Consider the following 18,795-nt stretch of genomic DNA (forward strand, 5'->3'; position numbering starts at 1 on the left):
AAAGGAGACAAGAAGCGTACTTCTGGTCATTTAGACTCCAGCGAGCCCAGCAGCAAGCGACCCAAGAGCAACAATGAGAACCAAGGCAATGAGAAGGAGCCGAAAAGAATTCATCCCATCGTCCAGAATGGCGTGTACGTCGCGGAGATGTTCGCGGCTCATGTTGCTCGGCAGCACGTCATCTCCTGTGTGGTGAATGGTGAGTTGATTGATGGGACGCCGCAGACCTCACGTGACATTGATCGCTCCTCTCAGACGACATGCTTTACCTCTGGTATTTTGATCGGCAAAATGCAATTCAATGCTCTGGCATCAACTTCGTTCAGGACCTTCCCCGCTTTATGGTCTTGCTGCTCGCCATGCAGCGAATGGCATACGCGCACTGGGGTTATAATCCGGTATTCGAGCGTGAGCCTGGATCTTCGGGCGAGATTCACCACGTCGAGGATCCAAAACATGGCCTAGTCGACCTCAAATTTGACTTGAAGTCGGACGATCGCACAACTCACTTCGGTCTGCGCGGACGCGCAACCACCGTCTTTCCAGTGGAGAGCATCAAGTTATCGAGTCTGCTATCGGATTCTCATAACACAAGCAGCGACTGGTTGCCAAGCTGTATTGGCCAGAAGAGTCGCGTGAGAGCGAGCCCGAGATTCTCAAGAAGGTGTATAAGATTGCGGAACGCGAGATGAAGGTGAAGGGTCACGTCCCAGATATGGTTTGGTTCCACAAGTTTGAAGGAACATCCACGGCGAACATCCGGAATGCGCTAGGAATTGGACGACGCTACAAGGCAGTCGCGTCCTGTACATCATCGTATTCAGAAACTTATCCCGATCACGAAGTTGAGCGGGATGGAGTTCCTCACCGCATGGTGGCAAGTTGGTCTGTGGTTTGTAGGTTCTTTTCTCCTTGCGCTTCTTCTCGTCCATTCATTCCCCTGACACCAGGTCATCATGTCCTTTGGCAAAATGACGTCACCACCGCGACGTCAGCCCTAGCAATCTCATGGTATACAAGACCTCAGATGGTCGATGGATTGGTGTCCTCAACGACTATGACCTATCATCGACTAAACAAGATGGTCCCAGCGGCAACGAGCGCACAGGGACAGTACCTTTCATGGCGATAGGACTTCTCACACTGGACGCCATCAATGGCGAGGTTGAGCACCTCTACCGACACGACGCCTGAATCGTTCATCTGGGTCCTCGTCTGGGTTTGTCTTAGGTATGAAGAAGGCAAGCTCTGAGCAAGGGTAGAACACTCGATGAGTGGCTGAGAGTGGCCGCGACTGGATGTCACGAGAAAAAAAGTAGCTTCTTGTTGTCCTTCCAGGATAACCGCAACTTGAAACCCTCGGTATCGCAATCAATCCAACTGGAAAATTGCGATATCTTGCCTCCGCTCTGTTGTCTGGTTATATGCCAAGGTTACGCCTACGCCAGACGATGAGTCTGTATTTCAGACGTGGCTGCAGGAAAAAGATACCAGCTGAAGCAAAGATACCACCGTCGTTCCAAGACTAGAATCTACTTGTGATAGAAGCAACCCTTATACTAAGTTATAGCAATGCTCAGCTACCCAACAGTATTCGAACTATCCCGATGTTCTTAACGGCCTGGAGCATTATCCAACCTACAATTATTCACTGCGATACGCAGTCATAGTGTCAATGATTAGTTGCATTGCTGATGTTATTCAAAGGAACAATTGTCTTTTTTCTTCCATAGTTATACTGATGGGAAGCTTGCATGACGATGGGGGTTGTAGTTTGAAAGAGACCTGGTCAGTGGCACCAAGTACTTGTTGAGAACGGCAAGGCGCAACCGACAACGTCCGGCCCTAGTTATACTAATAGTTTCGCACCTCCCATATGTCAAACAAGACATGCGGGCAGGCATCATCATCCTCCCAGCTTCCCGCAAGACACATCACAGGAAAATGGCCAGTCGCAGTCGTGTTCGCGTTTAAGTCAGCATTAGCGATGTTGTTAGGGACGTTGCCAGCGCTGGGACGCGAATGGTATTTGGGCCTTAGAGCGCGGTTCGGAGAGTGTCTGGCGTGCTGGAGACACAGACAACGGTTGGTGCCGCACAGGAGCCAGAGCCACTACGATCATTAAGATATGATCAGAGATCGCCAGGAATGTTATTACAAGGTGTCGTGTTGATGAACCTCTGTGGTCAAAATCGTCATTCGAATTCGTGCTCACCACATACACGGTCGTGTCGTCACTGCCTGTCATTCGTCCGCATCCAAGACTGGGGTTTCGGAGCGCATAATGAAAACTAGAGGACACTGATCACTCCGCGGTAACGAACCAGTCGCTAAGCAGACCAGCAACTGAGCGAGCAGCGTTAAGTCATCCCTGGCCAATAAAATTGAGCATACCACAAGGTACAAATGGTGCGGGACTCACAATCTCAGGTCACCACCAGGAGTAGGGCTATCATGGAAGCTGGTGCAGACAATTGGCACTTTAGCAGAAATTGCTGTGTTCGGCATCAGCATGAATGGATCAGTTCAAGTTAATGTCAAATCTAACACTTTCTCAGGTGGATATCATTCGAAGCTACTCCTCAGCGACGGGCCACATTCAAGTCATCATACTCACCAACTGTGCCACCCGCCTCAACTCCACGGGTTGGTTGTCTGGCTGGAGGTTAGTAGTCCGACATCATCGAGCACCAAATAACAAGACCTCTAACTCGTCGGTGCTATGAGGGCAACAGGTAAATGGGCGGATATGGAGAGGGCATGTTTACGATGAAGATTCAAGACTGTCCAAGGTTGAGGCCTTTGCTCACCGCCAGCGAAGCCTTCAACTCTGGAAAGTCTCAACGGTGACGGGAAACGTGCCACACAAGGTTTGACGCGCTTGGGAGAGGACGGCTCCGGGGGAAGGTTCGATTCCTGTTATATGTCCTTCTGGGACGAGTTGCGCGAAATCGAGGGTGATGGTTCCGGGCCCGCAGCCTATGTCGAGGATGTGCATGTGCGGTTTGATATATGGGAGGAGGTGGGGGGCTGAGTTTTGGGCGGTGCGCCAGCTGTGCGAGCGGAGGACGGATTCGTGATGTCCGTGTGTGTAGATGGTGTTTGAGGACATGGCTGGTGGCCATTGGTATACCTTGGTAGAGATACAGTAGCGTACAGGGGTTATGTACCTTTATTTTGGGCGGAGCTAACTACTTTCGTTGCCTCGTCCAGCGCTACTCGAATTCCTTTTACTCACCGTCATGCTGTGTTTTCACCGATAGCACCGACTCTAATCGGATTCAGTGATATCTTCGGGATTCTGAAGATAATACTGCATGCAATTGGAGTTGGCGCGGGGTGCTCCCTAGTGCTCACTCCCAAAAAAATTCTTCGTGGTTTCTGTCCCTTCAACCCTCGGGTCATCAAGGACGGCTTCATCGAGGTCCTAGATAATGTCCTACAATATGAACTTATCTGGTGCTCGATACTACTACCCTCCTGCCAACGTTGAAGCGGGTGGCACAGCTGGTCTCTGGAACGGTGAGTATGGCTCCATCGCTGAGATCGATCTACGAGTAGCTTCGAATGATATCCACCTGAGAAATTGCCAGGTTAAACGTCTTCACGAATAAGTTGTGTTCATGGTGATGTAAAACCTACCAATTTCTGCTACAATGCCAATTTGTCTGCACTAGCTTCCATGATACATTTCGTCTGCTCAGCACTCCTGGCGATGGCCTGAGCGTGAGTCCTGCACCAGTTGTCACTTGTGGTATGCTCAATTTTTTTGGTCAGAAATGGCTAACGTCGCTGGCTTAGCGACTGATTTGTTACTGCGGAGCGATCAGACCGCTGAGGTCGAGCTACGCCGCATCAAGGAAAAACCACAACCTTTTCACACCCGCCTACCTACCTGCTACCCTCATAGCACCGACGAGTTAGAGGTCATCTTAAAATTGAAGTCGTTAGTCATTTTGATCTTCGACGTTTTGATTTTTAATACCATCCGCGTCCCAGCGCTGGCAATGCCCCTAACAACATCGCCAATGCCAACTTAAACGCGAACACGACTGCAACTGGCCAGTTTCACGACTAGTTCGAGTTCGAGTGCAGGTGGATAAGCTATCAGCGCGGACTGATACCTGTGATGTGTCTTTTGGGATTGGTTGGGAGGGTGATGCTCGCATGTCTTGTTTGACGTACAGGAGGTGAGAAACTGTAACTAGGTCGCACCTTGCCGTTCTCAATGAGTATTACTTGGGGGTACTGACCAGGTCTCTTTCAAGCTACAAGCTTGCCATTAGTTTAACTATAGAAGAAGGAAGACGTTCGTTCCCTTGGATAACACCATCAATGCAAGCACCACGACTGCGCATCATAGTGAATGATGGTTGTTCAGATGACGCACACGCCTTGTTAGTGCGTTAAGAGATCTTCTAGGCTAGTCAGATGTAAGGAAAGAACACCGGAATGGTCAAATACGCGCATGCACATGCGAAAAGTTGCGTATCTCAACATTGCTATAAGGTTGCTTCTATTACAAGTGGACCTTAGTCTTGGAACGACGGTGGTATCTTTGCCTCATCTGGTATCTTTTCCAGCAGCCACGTCTGAAATACAAACTCATTTTCCAGTGTGGGTGTTTGGCCCAAGAAGAACGAGGCGAATTTGAGAAGGCAAGATCGCGCAACTGTCCAGTTCTCTTGGTGTGATGCCGACGGACGCAGATCGTCGTCCCTGAGCCTCACAAACAAAAAGTCAGTCTTTTTCTCCCTGCACCGAATAGCGTCCACTCTCAGCCAGTCATCGAGGGGTCTGCCCTTGCTCAGGAGCTCGCCACCTTCATACCGAAGGCAGACCCAGGCAAGGACCCACATGAGCGATTCAGCATCATGTTGGTACCGGTGGTCAACTTTGCCTTCAAGAGCTTTTTGTGTGAGAAGGTCGATCGCCATGAAAGGTACTGTCCCTGTGCGTTCTTTGCCTCTGGGACCATCGTGTGTAGTCGATGATAGGTCATAGTCGTTGAGGACGCCAATCCATCGACCATCCGAGGTCTTGAATACCATGAGATTGCTTGGGCTGACGTCGCGGTGGTAGACGCCGTTTTCCCAAAGGACATGATGGCCTGGTGTCACGGGTATGAATGGACAAGAAGAAGCGCAAGAAGCAGGAACACCCACAGACAACAACTTGCCACCATGCGGTGAGGAACTCCATCCCGCTTAATTTCGTGATGGGGATAAGTTTTCTGAATACGATGATGTACAGGACGCGACTGCCTCGTTCAGCATCGTCCATTCCTAGCGCCTTCCGGATGTTCGCCGTGGATGTTCCTTCAAACTTGTGGAACCAAACCATATCTGGGACGTGACCCTTCACCTTCATCTCGCGTTCCGCAATCTTATACACCTTCTTGAGTATCTCGGGCTCGCTCTCACGCGACTCTTCTGGCCAATACAGCTTGGCAACCAGATCGCTGCTTGTGTTATGAGAATCCGATAGCAGACTCGATAACTTGATGCTCTCCACTGGAAAGACGGTGGTTGCGCGTCCGCGCAGACCGAAGTGAGTTGTGCGATCGTCCGACTTCAAGTCAAATTTGAGGTCGACTAGGCCATGTTTTGGATCCTCGACGTGGTGAATCTCGCCCGAAGATCCAGGCTCACGCTCGAATACCGGATTATAACCCCAGTGCGCGTATGCCATTCGCTGCATGGCGAGCAGCAAGACCATAAAGCGGGGAAGGTCCTGAACGAAGTTGATGCCAGAGCATTGAATTGCATTTTGCCGATCAAAATACCAGAGGTAAAGCATGTCGTCTGAGAGGAGCGATCAATGTCACGTGAGGTCTGCGGCGTCCCATCAATCAACTCACCATTCACCACACAGGAGATGACGTGCTGCCGAGCAACATGAGCCGCGAACAACTCCGCGACGTACACGCCATTCTGGACGATGGGATGAATTCTTTTCGGCTCCTTCTCATTGCCTTGGTTCTCATTGTTGCTCTTGGGTCGCTTGCTGCTGGGCTCGCTGGAGTCTAAATGACCAGAAGTACGCTTCTTGTCTCCTTTGCGTTTAGATTGCCCAGACTGAGTCGGAGGTTCTGCTGCAGATGTCAGCAAGGAAGGAAGCAGCAGCCAGACATATGGAGTAGCTGCTTACGTGCATTCGATGTTTCGTGTGAGCTCTGAGTGGGACCGTCGGCAGGTGCCGGCGTTGAGCCTGCTGGCTCAGCGGGGTCGCTCGTTTCATTCCGAATGTGATATTCCATATACTTCTGGTCAGAGGCATCGTAATCCTTCACTGTGTAAGTCGAAGGCGGAGTTTGCAGGCGAGTCTTCGTCCGCTTGAACTCCAGTATCGATCGAACGCCCGTCCATTGAAAGTTGACATCGGGCTTGCGGCACGCCAGTTCACCGTACATGTGTTCCTTGGTGCAGTCCTTTCCATTCTTCCGCACGTGCCGAGCGCTCTCGCGAGAGATGATGACGACGTCAGGTTTACGTCTGGCCTCTGCGCCTTGGTGCGTTTGTTTCATGAACATCGGGTCGTTTAGATGAAATAAGATATCATTAGAGTCGTCGTGAGTCTTGGAAGAAAGTAATCCGGGCGCGTCCAGGTCGCTCAGTTCAAGGAGTGCACGATTGGCAGCTCGGATAAAAGGCGCGTAAGAGGGCACTTCTGTAGTGCATTTGACACTTTGACAATGGCATTAATTTCCTTTCGCACGATTTGAACTTTTGACTTACAAATCAGACAAATGTTTGTTGATGTCCTGAGCGGCGCTGGTCTGGTTGCAGAGGGGCAGGACGGCTTGGAAGGAATCGTTAAGTAGTGTCGACTTGTCAGTCGGAGGGGATTTTGAGGGATCTCTGCAGCGATAAAGGAGCTCCCGCAGCATTTCATCGAACTCGCATCTGCTGAAGTCCTGAACGTCCCGCGTAATCCATGGACGGATATCGTGGACGCTGCACAAATGAAAGAGTTAAATACCAGTGTATGGTGACTAGAGGAAAGTGTACGCACTCGACACCTAGAGTACTGATATGTTCGCTGACAACAGCAGAACCAACTGCATTTGGGGTGGACTTGAGCTGGGGGACAGCGTCGACGCCGTGGGGAGGTGTCTTTGGCGCAGTGGCGCCAGGAGTATTGACCATGAGAAATATGTTAGCGAACTCGTTGAAGACAAGCAAATGCAGATCGAGGCTTGCTTTTAAGCCAGGTCAATAGTACTATTGTTTAGACATTTCAAGGCCACAATCGATACGTTGATGTTGCGCCACAGTCACGGTTCGAACCAAACCATCATGATCACAGCCACTATCATCAACTTCTTTTGACGCCCAGCATGATCGCCGAGCTTCTTTTTGTTCAGCGCGCGGAACCGGTCGTGAAATTTACATCATACGTCTCGGTAGATCATGCGATATGATTCGCTGTGATGCATCGTCTCGACGTCGCCCACCCTAGCTGGCACATTGTGATGTCTCAAATCGTACTCTTTTTGTTGAACGCTCAACAGAATCAAATCTGTAGATCATCGGCATCATTACCATCATGCGTCAAGTTTCGATGTCGCGCACATGATCGTCCACCGTGATTTCTCCAACGAGTAAGTCAATTGCTTCTCAGATATCAGACATCAATCTCCCAAGTTACGCCATTGTTCATTTTTGCATGCATTGCTCAATGAATTCAGCAAGAACAAGGACTGATTGATTCTGCGCTCAGCGGAACATGAGGAAACAATCTCGCAGAAGAATTCTGCCCATGCAGCAAGATCGTGGTATGCTTGGACGGAGCTACTACGGGTCATGGCTGACAGATCAATGTCTGGTAAATCGGGCTTCATTGAGATCCTCGGGACATCACTCATGCGGAGGGTCTGGAGCGCTGGGCCTTCCAAATCGAACAGGCGCTGGTCTCGAACTCGCTGAATGGCGCTGTATAGGCGGATGAAGGTTCCCGGATTCCTGTACGCTTATTTTGAGCTCTTTCGAGGCGCTCCGCAAATTCTTCCTCTATGAACCTCGCGTCTTCTAGTGTTCCCTGTAGCTTATACCTGATGATCGCCTCGAAGACGCCTGCGACATTCTCCGGCCTCCATTATCTCCCCCGTCGGACCTGTATCTGAAAACGCATGGCGACATGTATGTCAAATATCGCTTTTGCCATGTTCCTCAGACCACTGTACCTCCCTGTGTCCTCTACATCATCTCTTTCCTCGTTGAAGGCGAAGCCAAACTCACAAGGATACGTTTGAGCTGACTCAAAGCTGACTCAAAGCTAATTCATACTCATCTGGTGGTGGCGTCGTGTCCCAAAGTGACCTGACAACTGAATATTTGAATATGGAAATATGCCGTCGGCGTCCATGCTCCATGGCGGGTTGTTCAATTCAACGCGACGGGTGAGGTTCAAACTCCAAGTGTACAGCCTTTGCCTCAAATTGCCGTGCCTGTTTTTATCGCAGATGATGGCTTCTGGGAGCCAGAGATGTGAGCACTATTGCGCGCTCACTCCCCAGAATAACAGGACATCATTGCTCACCTCGTTTTCAGACACTTAATCATACTGGGTACCATTACGAACGTGCACCGACGATGGCCCATCAGAAGTAACATCGCTTCGTACTCACGCTCGAATCCGAACACGGAGCGCTCGTCGTCTGAATCGCATTTTTTCAAGGCACAACATTGGACTCCTTCATTGCATGCACGGAAACGGGCGACGCATGTACAATCATCTTTTCTTGAGCCTAACCAAATAGTGTTACGGTTGTCGTTCGCCGGGACTGCGTGGCTTACCAGCCTGCGGAGCATAAACTCGTTCAGCTCTGAAGAGGTAAAAACCTGACCGAATTTTTATGTTCGTGTTGAATTTGCCAAGGCAGCACCTGCATAACAATTTTTTTCCAGACATGTACTAATGCCCTCCCCTTTCCCCGATCAGCTCATGACATGGACTGTAGTAACTCAGCCTCACCGCTGCGATGAAAACCGTACATCGCGAACATAATAAGGATTCACAGGTTAACCATCAGCTAGCACTTCATTCTCGCAGCATTTGCATCCCGTTATAGTGCTATACGGTTGCATGGGGCGTTGATACAGCACTTATGGATGCTGCTCGTAGTCTAAGGACCACCAAATGTAGCGCCCCCGAAGCACATGTAAATTTCGACACCTCTGGCACATTCACCATCCCTCCAGAAACTGCACAAGCATTGTCACTCGCCCGTACTCACAGTTGCAATGTACTTCCCAACGAAAGCGCTGATTGCTACCACTCTCATGGTAGCGTCTGCATGTGCTCAATCTGCCAACATTAACCAGCCTGCACCTGGCTCCAATATCACTGCCAGTACCAACTTTACTGTGCAAATAGGCATGGCGGTAAGCTTTCAAACACATATCCTTTAGAGCGTCATGACAATTAAGACCCGTGCACTCCCAGATCGCGCCTACAAACGTCGAGGAGATAGCGATCGTAATTGCTATCCAGTCTTGCCCAACTGGGTACTGTTACAACGCCAGTGAGGATATGGGAACTGTCTTGTACGAAGGCCCGTACAATCCACAGCTTGGTTCGGACGCATCCGACCTATATCAGGACTTCTCTGTTCAAGTCCCTGCATCCTTCGCTACCGGGCAAGCACAGCTTGGACTTGCTCACTTTAGCCTCGTCGGAGTACGTTATCCCTGACTATCTTGATGTGCATATCTGAGAGTATATGGTGACCTGTTACCATTCCGAAATACTTCGGCTCCCAACAGAGTGGGAAACACAAGTCCCTGAATGCATCAATTACATCAGTGGCAAAGACCTCAACCACCGCTCGGTAAACCCATTTCCTGGTCATTCTTAAGTCGCAGGTCGCCGCCCTCGCACATACCTGTTCTGCCCTGTTCTCCCGTGTTCGTGCCACTCCTACATCACATCAGCGAGCTACTCCAATACTCGACTTCGACATCCCTGACTTCAACTTCCACGGTACTGCCAGTTCTGACGCCACCAACAAAAACCACCACTTCTCGAATCTCCATGCATCACTTTTTGGCTTCTTCAAGCATCCTCGTGTCCCCATCTCCCATACAGAACTTGGGTGTGCAGTGTAGCATATCCTTGACAGTGTTTTGTTCTTTACATACCACAAAATTTTAATCATAAACCAACTTAAATCCCCGTGTCTTTGGTTTGCTGCAATATTCAAATTATGACTATCAATGACAGGAACATGTATGTAGGCACTGATACATAGTAGGGTAGTATGTACTAGGTGGAGCTGCAAGGTACGAGAGGACAAAAAAAAAGTGGAAATCACTGAAGACAGAATGCAAAGATGCCAGGTAGTGGTAACTGGTGGGCACAGACAAGGATTGAAGGGAAGAGACAACAAATGTCAACTACGAGCGTGATGGCGATCTGGCATTGGATCTTGACACAGAAGTGTTGCCCAGTCTTGATGTGCTGTTCCAAAAAATCAACCGGCAGTGATGGCATAGCTGGGCTGCAGGAAGGAGCAGGAGCAGGATTGGTGTCAAGGGTTATAGGTAGGATGCAGAGAGATGGCAGCATTCACAGGCACTAAGATTGGAGAAAAAGGCAGAGGACGCTGTGCACAAAGACCACAAGCTTGACAAGTAAGACAACAAAGACATTTAATTAGGACAATAAAGATGATAATACATGAAAAAAATATTGGTGCCTTTCTCCGACGCAGTTTGTGGGGTTTGGACAAAAACAGACAAAAAAGTGTTCTATTGTGACCTATTGTATGTACATAGCATACACTGATACTTCTCTACAGTAAATAGGTGGATATGGTATGGTGGTGGGCAGGAATGTGCTGGGGAGGAGTGTGGGAAATGTTGAGATCCAGGAGATGACCAGAAGTGGCTATGTTTTGGGTGTAGTAAAAAATTTCCCACAGTCTAAAAAATGCGGTGGTGGGATGCATTAAAGGTGCATTGGGTAATGCATGGTGTTGGGGGGGTTTCAGGCTCCGGATGTTTGGACTTGAATGTTACCAAATATTGAAACTGAACGAGGCTCCGAGTTGGAACAGGGCACCACATACTCTGTTCGAAGAGACTAGAGTTGTTATTTGTTTGTTTTGTGTGGCCGGTATCCACCTGAGAAATTGCTAGTTTGGCATCCTTGTGGACATATGTGTTCATGGCGGTAATGCTGAAACATAATAATTTCTGCTATGCTACAGTGTGAAATGTCTGCACCAGCATTCACCCTGGCAGTTGGAGGTACTCCATACTGGGCTAGCTAACCTGCACCATGAGGAGCTGTGATGCTGAACTATGCCTGTGGTATCAAGACCACAGCAGCTACCTTGTGCATCAGCAAAACACTTTTTTCCCACCACCAAAAAATGGCTGGCCACAGCTTGGTCCCTTCTGTACAGAGCTGTATGGAGCCCACAGAGGCAAAGTGATTTGCTGATGTGCGGTGCATTGCCTCTTCATTGCAACCATTACATTTTTGTCTTGAAGGACACTGCTGACTAGATGAATTATGCACATAAGAGTATAGAAGCTCCTTTTGTAATTCATTGGTGCAGCAGCTTACATTCCAGCTGGTTGCATAGTATTCGGCCCATTCAATAGCGTTAGAATGCTTTAGTTGTCATCAATTGACCCACAGTGAGCATTGCCACTCTACATATCTCCAAGTATCTGACAATGCCTTCACCTTAAATTAGGTCTGAAATGTAGACTCATCTAGCCTAAACAGAGTGGAGGTAGGATAATGTGATTTGCTAGTTGGATTGGGGCAATGCCAAGAGTTTTATCTTGTGGTTGTGCTTGAAGAACAATAAGAAGCTACTTGCCTTCCTTGTTCCACTTTTGGTCATTGATTGAGCTTGCTCAAGAGCTCGCACCTGGGTGGCACTATCTATCTTACTAATAAGTAATTATGTCAGGTACCTGATCCCATTACCAACTAGCAGCATGTAGCTATGTTATACTGTACCAGGAAATAAACCAGTAAACCAGCAGTGCCTTAGCTCTTCAGTATCCTCCTTGTCTTACTTAATGTGGTCATGGCTGTTTGGCCACAATGAGTCACCGCTGCCTAATCCTGAATAGTGTCAGCATCAACTGTTTCCCACCACTGTCACTGCTTCCACTTATCACCCACTTAGCTGCTCATTGTCCTCAATGACAAGCTCAACATATGCCTTGTTCTTTGTTATGACCAGCGTCCCTTAACCTAACTAGTAGGTGTCTGGAGTCTAGATCACACCACAGGACTCAGTCTGAAGAGGATAAAGCAAGATGGATTTGAGAGGGAACGTCTAGGCCCTACGATAACGTAGAAACGAGGAGGTTAAGTCTAAGGAGTACTACTGACTACTACCTAGACTATATACTACTATTGGGGCGGAGCTATCTGAGTATGAAAGGTATGTGATATAACTATATACGGTCATAACATTGCACCTAGGGTATAGGGCGTCTTATCAACCAATCAACTACAAGAAGAGAAGGGTAAAGGGTTCATAGGGCCAGGGGTATCAGTAATTAAGCAGGGTTCTCAGGGACTGCTTCTATTCAGGGTGGACAGAGATTAAGAAGGGTGTGAGAGAGTTCTGTGATAAGAAGTCTCGAGCGGTGATTAAGGATCTCGATTAGAGATAGGATCTTGGATCTAGATTGGATGATCTAGATAGGATCTGGAGATGTATTGGGTACGATCGGATCTAAGGGTTCTCCAGGGTCTTCGGTAATGAACATGCTTCTCTATGAGCGATGCTTCTGTGATAGGGTTTCAGGGTTAGCTGTGACTGTGCAACAGGTTCTTATGTAAGGGGTTCGGTGAATGACAGAGGTAACTCTTAACATGTCATGAGAAGTGAAGGTGTGCGATGTGAAGGAATGATGACCCTTTTGAGAGATAGTTCGTAAAGTACTCTCGGTTATGGTTTGATCATAGAGGCACGTAGATGCTTATGATGTAACCCGTTTGCCTAATCGTAGGACTTCTAAGGATATGATGAGTTCGGTTATCTAGGGTTTCGGATTAGGATGGATGACGTCGATGTAGTATAGATGTGATGTAAGATAGTGATCGTTAATCGGTTATCCATCTTATCTTATCAGGGATCTATCTAATCTAATCTTATCGGATAAGGTGACTTAGGATTCGATAATCGAAATTTAGATGCAGTTGGTAACATTCATGACATTCTTGCCCATTTCTTGGTGGATTCTTTCTGGACTTCTTTCTAATGGTTCTCTCTTGTTTTCCCATTGTCATGGTGCTCTCAAACCAGTGGTAATGTATGATATATACACATCTTCAATCATGACTCTGTTACTTGCTGCTATCATCAAACAATAGGTCATGATGTGCAAGGTGAGTGTTCCCACAGTCCCTTCCTCTCAACCCTCACTGTAGCAGGTGTTTGACAATGAATACTGGCAAATGGAAACACCTCTCTACAATAACGCGGGTGCATGAGACTCGTGTTCTTGAGACAGGATCATCAAAGACTACTAGAGCAACCCTGACTCAAGTACAGAGGGACTGGCTAGCATTTGAAGAAGAGCAATGTGTTGCCAACATTTGTATGTCTACCTACTCTTCTTTTAACAATCTATTCTAACCCTATGTAGAGTTAACAGCCAAGACATGGCAACTCCTTGCAGAGGCAGCACTCAAAGCTGGCCAGACATCAGCTGGGGACTCTGCACATCCTAGCTTCGTGCATTCTGAGGTGATAACCCCCCTGCCTTATTGCTTTCTCCAACTGCTTGCCTCAACATGCCCAAATGCTCTCGTCATGCTCCAAGTACACGTTCTTGTGCTAAGAAGGTAAGCGTGCCTTGTATATCACTGAGCACACTCTGATTCTTCAAGTGTCCAGAAGGCCAAAACTAATGAAGTCATCATGGATGCCAAGCTTGTGGCGACCTCAGCCACAAACCTCAAAGGGTCCAAAAAGAGCGCAGTTCTGGCTGGGGCTTCTGTCCTGCTTCCACAGCTGGAAAATGCAACACATGTATTCAAAACCTCATTACCCATCAACCAAGAAGAGAAGGGCTTTAAGCGGAATGCCCAAACTGGGGAAAAGTACTGGTCGTGCTTCGCGCCTACCTTCCACATTCCTGGAGTTTGCCTATCACAACTTGCTGCCAGAAAAAAGCCCTGCGAGGCTCACAAGAACCAGGCATAGGAGGTCATGGATAGAATGAAGAAGTGGAAAGCTGATGCCTTTTCTGCCAAGTTTTGTGATGCATATGGCACACTGATGGTGGCATACTTCTCCATCTGCACTGTGACTCACAATGCACTGCTTTCACCCGAGTTGAAAGAGCAAGAGTGCAAGGTGCACTCGCGTTTTTGGCATCGCATTGACTGTGGCTGATGCAAGAACAGCATGCTCCAGAATATGCAGGCCATGAGCAAATGCCATCGCAGCTTGGCCGCTCAGTGTCTGATCTCGAGAAGGCCCAACAAGATGAGAAAGAAGGTGGCCCGGCTGTAATCTTTGATGGCCTTAAGGTAAGTTTAGATGCACTGACTAGGGGTGCATCTAATGGCTTGGCAGCCAGAGTTGATTGAGGATGCACTGTGGGCAACTCAAATTTTGCATCACTTTCTCCAACCATCAAAAAGCACAAATGACAGCCGTCACAATTGGGATGATTTCCTAATGAGGTACTCTTGAGACGGGAGCAAAATGAAAGAAGTGGAAGAGTTGCCATCCTATGATGGTGGGCACTTACAATTTACTTATGATGGCTTGGAATATGAGTATGTGGATGAAAATAACACCTCGGAATGGACTAGAGTCTTGCACCTCGTACATTCATGGCAGATGAGGGGCCACCAAGGCTGCAATGTAAGTGACTCTTTGCATCCCAATCTCAACTTTCATTCTAAAGATGGTGCTAGCCCAGCCAGAGTCCCTTTAAGCCCTCTTCTGACATGATTAGAAATGCCCAGATCTCAATGGCAGTGGAATGGTACATGCAGTGCATGCAGAAGCTTGCCATGTCCATCAGCGCTATATATGAAGCTGCATTTCCAAAGGATTTTGAGATTTACCGCAAAGCCTTTGCAGCTGGCATTTGGTTGGAGGCTGACCCAGGTCCTTGGCTGGGTAGGGCCATTGTTTGGAAACTAAATGTCCTTCCCCACTGCGATGGGTTGGATGCTGGGCCTGCAGCCATATTTTGCATGGGTCAATATAGCGGCAGTGAATGCTACTTAACTGACCTCCAAATCAAACTCAGGTATAACCATCCCCATTTCCTGCACATTGGAGTTGACCAGTGGCTAGATACCGCCCTGGAGGCCAGGGCACGTCCATAAAAGATGGCATCTCAGTCCCTCAAAATAATGCAGGATCAGCCATACAACCAGGTTTGATTTTATTATTACTCCAAAACCATCTCTAGTTCTAACTGTTGCTCTTAGCATCCATTGCATTTGGATCAATAGATGATGCTTTGGCCCCATTATCTTCATCGCCAGCTGCCATTCCTGCTGTAAAAACTGAAGTCGTAAAGTCTTTACCTGGTACATCTTCCAACCACATAGCCAAAATGGCAAAACCTCAGCTTCTGCTTCAGCCACAAGGTCATCAAAGCAGCCTCCATGACCTTCCCTATCATCAACACCCTTCAACCCCAGTGCACTATCCTCAACAGCTGCAACATCAACTGCATCTATGCCTAAACCATCTAGAGCAGACATTGCAAAGCCCTTCCATAATCCCTCGTCGTCGTCTTCCCAGTCGTCTTCTGATGCATCCTATCCTTCCAATTGGCCATCTAATTTACCTCCACATCACCAGCCATCGTCAACTTTGTCACAACAGCCAGAGCAACCCTCGCAACTTGGCATGCATTCATATCTGCAGTTCGTGCCAAATAGCATGTGCCCACCATAGCAGCCTTCTGGCACCCTCCATGTTTCCCTGCATTCTCTTGCACTGCGCCCAATGGCAAGGCCAGTCTTGACAGGGAGCTGGCCCAGGGGGTCCCGGTGGCTCACCTATCCCTGCCAGTCCCTGAATGGCGCCACACCCACATCAAGTGCATCCTGGAGGTATAGCACTGCAGGTGCCTGTGCAGCCCAAGTCATGGGGCGGATACTACGTCAGTATTCCATTTTTCTAAATACCTTTATCAACTGTGTTTTACATGATCCAAGTATATGGATCCATATCAACCACAACCTCCTTAGGCATATTACACTATGCCCTCCCAACATATGCACCAACAGCCTCACCTGCAACGCATCCCTCATGTCTTTCCTCCCCATCAACCTGGACCTCTTCCCATGTCACCTTGTCCCACAGCCCCCCAATTACCTGGCACACCCGCTGTGGCACATGCTATCCCACACCCCCCTCATACACCTCAACCACCTCCCTCCGCATCTTCCCCACCGCCAACACACCTCACCTTAATGCAAACACTTATGACTTTGTTCCTGGCAGATGCATGCTCTACATCCAAGGTTACCATCAAGAGCCAGGATAGCATTGAGATGATGCTTGATGCTCCCAAGAAGCGCAGTCCCCGACCACTGACTGTTCCTATCCCACCCACATTGATGCACAAGACTTGTAACAACTGTACAATCTTCGCACATTTCATGTACCAGCTTTACATTCGTCACATTTCACATATGACCTTTACATTTAATGCAATTCATGTACAAACTTTACATTCCATAAATCTCTGTTAGTACTTGCATATGTGATACAAGCCCTTGCATACCCTCTACAATTCTGTTCAGGGTTTGTAAGGCATACAAGGCAGCAACAGGCCTTACACACCAGGGACACTTTTGTTGATGCATACAACAGCTACTAACTGGCTACTATTACATTATGGTGCACTTGATATAGATCCAGTACAAGGCTGCATTTACATCCCATTGTTTTCAATTGCGTTACAGACCTCCACAAGAATTCTGCTTTGTCTTTCAACAGCCGCCTCCATCCTGTGAACAGCTTCAAGAATCGCAGCAACTTCCAGCTCAACCTTAGCTACAGATTGGAACTCTCTCTAGCTTCCTGCGCTTCCATGGAGCTTCAACTGCTGGCATTGATGCCTCTCCTGCATTGGTCATATCTTGGCCAAAGTTTCGCGCAGTCTTTGCAGCCATGAGCACGTTGCACTAATGTTGAGAAAACTAACTAGGTCCACATACATCATTGGAGTCAGATGCTTTTCTCTTCAAGTTTGGATTGGACAGCAACTTATCAACCCCTTTCTCGTCGCCATTTCTAACTTTTGATTCCTGGAATTAGGGCAGTTAGAATAACAAATGGTTATACTCTACAGATTGCATACCAGCTCCAGTGGTTTGTATTGTTCAGCATCCAAATTATGTGCAAGCTGACAGGTCTGCTCTGGGTCTTGGGTAGAAGGTTCAGTGCACACCAACCTTCTGATCTTCCCAAAATTATAACATCTGCAGGAATACACAGAGGCCCCTTGTTCATGCAAATGATATCCAGTGCAGGCCTTGTGACTTTCTGGAGTTGAGCTCCATGAGCTACCATCCACTGGGCTGGCTCCAGGAGCCTCAAGGTCAATATTAGCTTTCATGATGACGGTGTCCATTCCACTGTGCAGAGGGGTTGGAAGATAAGGGCATATAAATCATGCCATGAGGTCAGGACTAAGTTACTCCCATGCCACAATGCTCCGCTACAGAAATTCTTTTGAGAATTTTCTCTTGATGCTGCATTGCAACATACAGTTCTTCAGACCTGGACTTGCAACTAGCCACTTGCAGTTGCTCCATGCTTTTGTAAGTCAAGATGATGATCCAGAGTATTATCTTTGTCGGACCTTACTGGCAGTTCTAACCAAACTTCCACTAGTACTAGAGAACTGAATTCCCCTCTGAGCAAAGCTAAGCAGTTTGGTTCTCCATTTGTTTTTGTTGTTCACCACTGACACCAAAGCTCATAGCCTTATTACTCTGCAACCCTGCTCCATTCCTAACTTTAATAATGCAACTCCCGGATCTTAAGGTAAATAAGGTACGTGTCAGCAGAGTGGGTCAAGACCTCAATCACCACTCACCAAGTATAATTTCTAGTCATTTATAAGGAATAGTGTTTTACTATCTGACTCTGTTGGACCTTCTTTGGGCCCCGGCAATGCTCTGTACCTGTGCAATTGCCAGCACTGCCTCTACTCACTCATTAACACTACTTTTCTCAATAAGTCCCAGTCCCACGACTTAGCCTGGAAATGGGACACATACCCTCCCACTTCCAGACCTCTCTGGAGCAGTACCTACCTCCACAGAGGCCAGGGCCAAATGCCACATCACCGCATTGGAAGATGAATTACAGATGATGAAGCAAGAAAGAGGAACAAAGCAGAGGTTCATCACATACCATTTTCCTCACTGCCTCTTTCTCATAGATGCTCACAGAAAGATGACCTACTATGTTGCTCAAGGCAGGGTGGTTCACCGAATGGCTGTCCTTTATACTAGCTTGGAAGATTTGATCGCTGAGAACGATCGCAGGTATGAGGAAGGCTTGGTGGACAGCATGGTGCAAGGCACCACCACGAAGTAGGTCTTTTTTTTTTCATGACACATTTAATTTTATTATTCAGACAAGATTGCCTGTAGCATGGCTACCTTGCGCTTGCATGGGCTCTGCCATGGCTACATTCTAAGCTTGCAGAATTTGATGCTGATGAATCCAAAGATATGTTGAAAAAGGTTTGTACTCTCAATACTTATACTTTTGCTGCATACTCATAATTTTATAGATCAAAAGAGGAGCTGATGCGGCCCATG

At 47.9% G+C, this 18,795-nt stretch overlaps 2 protein-coding genes across 2 annotated transcripts; one reads left to right on the forward strand and one right to left on the reverse strand.

The window, feature by feature from the left end:
- Positions 1–3,244: 3,244 nt before the first annotated feature.
- EDB91DRAFT_1351877 (uncharacterized protein) lies at positions 3,245–3,946 on the forward strand (the record flags this gene model as incomplete). Its single annotated transcript, XM_041326145.1, has 3 exons — positions 3,245–3,522; positions 3,594–3,726; positions 3,778–3,946. A coding segment is annotated over one exon (249 nt), but the record flags the coding sequence as incomplete, so codon positions are not given.
- Positions 3,947–4,532: 586 nt separating this feature from the next.
- EDB91DRAFT_1351878 (uncharacterized protein) lies at positions 4,533–7,567 on the reverse strand (the record flags this gene model as incomplete). The annotated part of the gene is made up of 7 exons (XM_041326146.1): positions 7,513–7,567; positions 7,015–7,438; positions 6,738–6,956; positions 6,151–6,686; positions 5,861–6,091; positions 5,166–5,804; positions 4,533–5,110 (listed from the first exon to the last, which is right to left on the reverse strand). Exons 2-7 carry the CDS (start codon positions 7,146–7,148, stop codon positions 4,533–4,535), a joined length of 2,337 nt encoding a protein of 778 aa, XP_041168733.1. The 5' UTR covers positions 7,149–7,438; positions 7,513–7,567.
- Between the last annotated feature and the right edge of the window lie 11,228 nt (positions 7,568–18,795).

Source organism: Suillus paluster (genome assembly GCF_016628075.1).
Source record: "Suillus paluster strain FC165 chromosome Unknown EDB91scaffold_301, whole genome shotgun sequence".
In the NCBI taxonomy this organism is placed as follows: domain Eukaryota; kingdom Fungi; phylum Basidiomycota; class Agaricomycetes; order Boletales; family Suillaceae; genus Suillus; species Suillus paluster.